This window comes from Pistacia vera, unplaced genomic scaffold, assembly GCF_008641045.1.
Source record: "Pistacia vera cultivar Batoury unplaced genomic scaffold, PisVer_v2 Contig941, whole genome shotgun sequence".
Taxonomy (NCBI): Eukaryota; Viridiplantae; Streptophyta; class Magnoliopsida; order Sapindales; family Anacardiaceae; genus Pistacia; species Pistacia vera.
In genome coordinates, this window is record NW_022196825.1 from 275,080 (window position 1) to 281,779 (window position 6,700).

Below are 6,700 nucleotides of genomic sequence, written 5' to 3' on the forward strand. Positions count from 1 at the left end.
CTCAAGATTTTGGTCCTCATATATTCTTTCACGTATGAGATATTTTAGTAGTGCACTATTTCCTTTCAAAGTGAAGGCTCAAACTGTACGCCATTCAATTTGAAATTAAGTCCTACGTTCTGGAAACCCTACATTGAATGCTACTGAAACTGACCACCACAAAGCACATCACGCCTTGAATTGTGCTGTGTAAAGCAGAGGATAGACTCCTCGCAAGGTTGACCTGGAGGATTTTATTTATAAACTCATTAACTGCAAAAGCTGTAAGTAATCAGATTAATCACACGTTAAGCTATTAAGAATTAAAATATCATCAATATTTAAGAATAATTCTCTCTAAACTTTGTTAACTAATTCGTCTCTGTTTTATTTTTCTTTACATTTTTCTTAGCGGAAAGAAATTATGCTGCTCAACTCAAAAGGCTTTTGTCACGAACACAAAGGATAATCAGTATGACACAAATGTCTATGCCTTTATTTACAATGAAAAGCGAAAAAATTGAGAAAAAATAGAGCAGACTATAGTACATATATCCTGCATAATATAGGTATTAGTTAACTCATCCAAAAACCATATATGAGAATGAATTTGATATCATTTCATACAGTACGATTATACAAATGAAAATTGCCAGATTGCAAGAGGAATCCGTTGAGCTTGGAATTGCAATGTATCGTGAATCTGTACGTGCACAAGACGGTTAATTAGAAAAAAAGTGAAGCTAAAAAGAGTAGCAAATTAATTTTCCAAAGGTCTATTGACCTGACCGAAGACTTTGTTAATGGAAACCACTAATGGTAATAACAATTTAGATTATATAAACAGTCGGTATGCGTGGGCTCTGGGTTCATTTTCAGAAATATAGCTCATTGTCAGGTAGTTCCATCGCTGCTTGATGATGATGACAATCTTTAGTGGAAGGTTCCTTCAACATCTAGTTCTAGCTGTTTCGATTCTGTTCGTTTTGCAGCAAAGAGTTGCGGATTCTGACACTATAAGGTGCATAGAAGAGGAAAGAGAAGCGCTACTCGTTTTCAAACAAGGCCTGGCGGTGGACGAATCTGGCCGTCTCTCTTCCTGGGGAGGTGAAAATGATAAAAGAAATTGTTGCGAATGGAGAGGACTCTATTGTAGTCAAACGGGCCATGTGGAAGGACTTGATCTTAGTGAGTTGAACTTAAGCCTGCCATTGAAAGGTATATAATTAATGCTTCTTTGCTGAAATTGAATCATTTGAAATATTTGGACCTCAGCTACAATAATTTTGGTGAAAGTCCAATCCCTGAGTTCATTGGTTCCCTCAGCAAATTGAGCTACCTCTCTCTCTCTTATGCTCAATTTGCTGGACCGATTCCTCATCAGCTCGGAAATCTTTCAAGTTTGCAATTTCTTGACTTGAGCGGAAATGATAACTTATTTAGTGTTGGAAATCTTGACTGGCTCTCTCATCTTTCTTCTTTAAGATATCTTAATTTGAGTGTCATCGATCTTAGTAAATCAAATGGTTGGTTTCAAGTAGTTAAGAAGCTCCCTTTCTTAACAGACTTGAAGCTAAATGGGTGTAATCTTCCACCTATCTCTCCGTCATCTCCCTCAGACGACGTCAATTCTACTACATTTCTTGCGAGCCTTGATCTCTCTCATAACAATATCGGTTCTGCGATATACTCTTGGTTGTTCAATATTAGTAGCAATCTTGTTGATCTTGTCCTTGATTCTAATCATTTACAAGGATTGCTTCCTGATGCTTTCGGACACATGATTTCTCTTAGTCGTTTTTCTCTCAAGTCCAATGACCTTGAAGGTGTGATTCCAAAATCCCTTGGGAGTATGTCTAGCTTACTTACACTAGACTTGTCTTCCAATAAATTTATAGGGTCAGTGCCTGAATTTACAAGATTTTCACCCTTAAAAGACTTGCGACTTGGAGAAAATCATTTAAATGGAACCATAACCAAAAGCATTGGACATATGTCCGAGCTTGAGAGATTGGATCTTCACGGAAATTCATTGCAAGGTGTTATTTATGAAGACTTTTTCTTAAATCTTACCAAATTAAAGGATTTGGACTTATCTCATAACTCTCTTGCTTTGGAATTTAGCAATGACTGGGTTCCTCCTTTTCACCTGTCCAGTGCATTACTTGCCTCTTGCAAGATGGGGCCTCATTTTCCAAAATGGCTTCGAACTCAGGAATTTATTGCTGTGCTTGATATCTCCAATGCTGAAATCTCAGATACTATTCCTGATTGGTTTTGGGATATATACCGTAACTTTGTCCATTTTAATATCTCTCACAACCAAATCAAGGGTAATCTTCCAGATTTCTCTTCATTTACTCGGTTTAGTTTTGCCGGAGTAGATTTCAGTTCAAACCATCTTGAGGGTCCACTTTTATCGCTTCCTTCATGTATATCTTATATTGATCTTTCTGGAAATAAGTTTTCGGGACCAATTTCTTTCATATGTTCTGTTTGTGTCCCAGGAGTATCCCATCTTGACCTTTCTAGTTTCTAGTAACCAACTATCAGGAACGCTTCCAGATTGTTGGATAAAATTTGAAAATTTGGTTGCTCTTAATTTGGCAAACAATGGCCTCTCCGGGACAATTCCCCACTCATTTTGCTCTCTACGTAATATTCAAGCATTGAGTTTAAGCAACAATAGCTTCTCCGGAGAGTTTCCATTTTTTAGGAATTGCACACAATTGGCAGTTATAGATCTTCACAAAAATGCATTATCAGGAAAGATACCAGATTGGATAGGAGAGAGCTTACCAAATTTGGTTATTCTTAGTTTGCAGTCTAACAAATTCCATGGAAATATACCTTTCCAATTATGTCGTCTTGTAAACATTCAGATCTTGGACCTTTCCTTAAACAATATTACTGGAACTATACCAAACTGTGTCAAAAATTTTACAGCTTTGTCTCAAGAAAGGAGCTCCACTGCCTCTATCACCTACTGTTGATGCTCGGTTTAAGCACCAACGAATTCTCACGTGCGTAACGTTGATTGGCTGTTAAATACACGTGAAAATGGAATATATGGAGCGAAAATAAATGCAAATGGAGTTTTTTAAGTGGTTCGGATGCTAAGGTAGCAAGTCCTACGTCTACTGATTTGTATTGATATTAGTGTGGGTCAGGTCGCAACTGCGGACTGACTTACAAAAGAGTTGGAAAAGTAAAATGTCTTTACAGGAGAGAGAGNCAGAAAAATGCATTATCAGGAAAGATACCAGATTGGATAGGAGAGAGTTTACCAAATTTGGTTATTCTTAGTTTGCAGTCTAACAAATTCCATGGAAATATACCTTTCCAATTATGTCGTCTTGTAAACATTTAGATCTTGGACCTTTCCTTAAACAATATTACTGGAACTACACCAAAGTGTGTTAAAAATTTTACAGCTTTGTCTCAAGAGAGGAGCTCCACTGCCTCTATCACCTGCCAATATATACCCACGCTCACTACTGGAAGTTCTCCATTAACAGGTAAATCTCTTGTCAGTTTATGGTTAACATGGAAAGGAGGTGAATACATGTACAAAATGTTAAAAATCGAAGGAGTAAAACATAAAAATAAAGAACAGCAATAACAATATAAAAAAGGCACACGATATTTTACGTGATTCGGCATAACTTGTCTACATCCACGGATGAGAGGGTTTTCACTATAATAATATGAATACGATACAAGTGTTTTATCGCATCATCAACCTAGTACCTTTACTTAGGCGGACATCCCGTTCTTATGGTGTTTAATACCCTTTGGTATTTACTCGATACCTGTAGTACCCTTACCTCAAAACCCCTTGTATCCTCAAATTCTCTCTTTCTCTTATTCCTCTCTCATTACCTTGAATTGGTTCTAACTCCCTTATTTATAAGTAAAATAAGACATTCTTATTCTACTAGGATTCATATTCCTATTCCTAATAGAACTCTTATAATTTAAATCATTCTCCTATTTTAACTTGAATAAAACCCTAAACCAATTCTTCTTTCCTAGTGAAACTCAAAGTAAAAGGAAAACAAATATTCTTCAATTACAAATTCCTAAACTAGAAATTTGCCCAAAACTTAAATTCATTTTCTTCTTGTTTGCCTTTTCTTCTTACTTGCCTTTCCTTCTTGATTGTCTTTTCTTCATCAATTACCAAAAAGTGTTCATATTCCAACACTCCTCCTTGATTCTTTTTGGTAATTCATCTTCTCAGCTTGTTCTTCATGCTCTTACTCCTCCTTTCTTCTACAACTTTAGCCTTCCACCCTTAGTGTTGGCTTCTTCTTCTTCAGCCTACCACCCTTAGTGCTAGCTTCTTTTCTCTAACCCGTGTTAGAGTCTCTCCTTTTCTTCCTCAGGTTCATCTTCTCAAGAACCTCATTCCTGCCTGATGTGAGAATTTTGGAGTTGACCACCCTGCCTACCTTCTTCTGCTTCGGGCACTCGGTGTGACACTCTCTCCCACCCAAATTCGATGACACCTTTGTCGTCATGGTCATCTTGCCTACCTCTCTCTTGAGGCGCTTGGCATGAGTCGGGTCGAGGATAGTTTGGTTCTGATAGGGCCCAAGTTTCATCTCCACCTTTGGTTGGAGTCTCGATGACTTTCTCTCGTCAATCCTGTCGCCTCCAATAACAGGCATGACCCAACATATAGGCTTGACCGTGAGGGGTAGTATTGGAGTCTCACACCGACTAGGCACGCTCAAGCCTATTGGGTTATAAGAGGGAGTAATCCTCTCATTCAATAAGACCTTATTGGGTGAGGAGTTAGGCCCACCTCAAATTCTATCATGGTATCAGAGCCCAGGTTCAGTTGAGTTAAGCGCTTGACCAGCGGGTAAGGAGTTAGAGCCAACAACTACCTCCATCAACAGGCATGACCCAACATATGGGCTTGACCGTGAGGGGTAGTATTGGAGTCTCACACCGACTAGGCACGCTCAAGCCTATTGGGTTATAAGAGGGGGTAATCCTCCCATTCAATAAGGCCTTATTGGGTGAGGAGTTAGGCCCACCTCAAATTCTAACACCAAAACACTTTGGGGTTAGTCAAGAGCCTCGACCTTTCCGTTAATAAATTGGATGGAGCAGTTCCTGAAGAGATTATGAGTCTAGTAGGATTGACTGTTTTGAATCTTTCAAGAAACAATTTTAGTGGAGTAGTCCCTTCGAAGATTGGTCAGTTAAAATTATTGGATTTCCTTGATCTATCAAGAAACCAATTTTCTGGTGAAATTCCGTCAAGCCTTTCTCTAATAGATCGCCTAAGTGTTATGGACTTGTCAAACAACAACTTGTGGGGAAAAATTCCAACAGGCACTCAACTCCAGAGCTTCAATGCCGCAATGTATGCGGGGAATCCCGGACTGTGTGGCCTCCCACTTCCAAATAAATGTCCTGGAGAAGAACCAGCCCAAGGTCCAACTACTACTAGAGGCAAAGAGGACACCGACATTCCAGAAGATGAGTTCATAACCCTTGGCTTTTACATAAGTTTGACCCTTGGTTTCATTGCAGGGTTTTGGGGTGTTTGTGGCACTCTGGTGCTTAGTCAGTCAAGGAGACATGCCTACTTCAATTTCTTGGCTAATACCAGAGATAGGATCTACGTGGCAACAATGATAAATTTCGCCAAACTGAAGCAGTGGTTTAATAACTAAATGGTAATGCTCCTTTCAGTACTAGTTAGTGGGTGCCAACAACCAGTTATTATGTTTAACATTATCCATAATTTGCTTTTAAATTTGTGATTTGGATAGGGAATTTATGGAAGTAAATTTTTGTCACCTTCTCTAAACACGCAATAATTCAAGTAGATCAATTTAACTAATTATTTTACGAGAATGTTTTTAACATCAATGTGAAGAGCACTTTCAAATAAATTTTGAAATATCTTTTGTATTATATGTGTTTATTATGGTCCATATTGTGAGAATAAGCTTCCTCAAATATGTTTAGTGTTGTTTCAAAAGTTAAGATTAAATATTCTGTTTTTTATCGTAAAAGTTATACATGAATATACGAATAATACTGTATTTTCTTATATAAATTTTTAGGGTACAAAATAATTAGAAGAGTAATATAATATGAATATATTTGGATATAAAAATTATATTTAGTAAAAAATATATGTTTAGTTTTTGTTTTCCTTTCGGTTGAATGTTATTTCTCATAGTAATGCATTTTTTTTTTCTTTTCCCAGTCTCTGGCAGCAGCTATTATGTCTCTGGGATGACATTCTCTCCAGCTAATTATGTATTTCATATTATATAAAGTTAAGACTCGTTTGTTATGGAAAATAAAGAAAATGAAGAGAATGTTACCATCTTATAATATCAATGAATTCCAGTAATTACTCTTCAAAATACGTTATTGTAGCAGAGTTTTGTATTTATTTTATATATATAGATATATATATATTTTTTTTTTTTTTTTTTTAATGAAAAATCTTTTTTAGTTAAACAAATTGTTTGAAATACTCTTTGAAGAACCGCTTGACAGAATTTTTGCAACATCCTACTTTAATGTGAAAACATCTACATTCAATCAAATTGGTTCCCTCAGCAAATTGACGTACCTTTGTCTCCATCAATTAAATTGGCGCTACGAGAGCCATAACTCCACTTTCGTTACATTCTCACCTCAGATCTGCTTTCTCCACATCTCCGAGTATAGCCAATCGGTTCTC

At 37.0% G+C, this 6,700-nt stretch overlaps 1 protein-coding gene across 1 annotated transcript; it reads left to right on the forward strand.

Annotated features, from left to right (window-relative positions):
- The first annotated feature begins 621 nt into the window (after positions 1 to 621).
- LOC116120706 (receptor-like protein EIX2) lies at positions 622 to 2,518 on the forward strand. The gene is made up of 4 exons (XM_031406674.1): positions 622 to 684; positions 827 to 877; positions 972 to 1,171; positions 1,255 to 2,518. The coding sequence occupies exons 1-4, from the start codon at positions 622 to 624 to the stop codon at positions 2,516 to 2,518; spliced, it is 1,578 nt and encodes a 525-aa protein (XP_031262534.1).
- Positions 2,519 to 6,700: the final 4,182 nt, after the last annotated feature.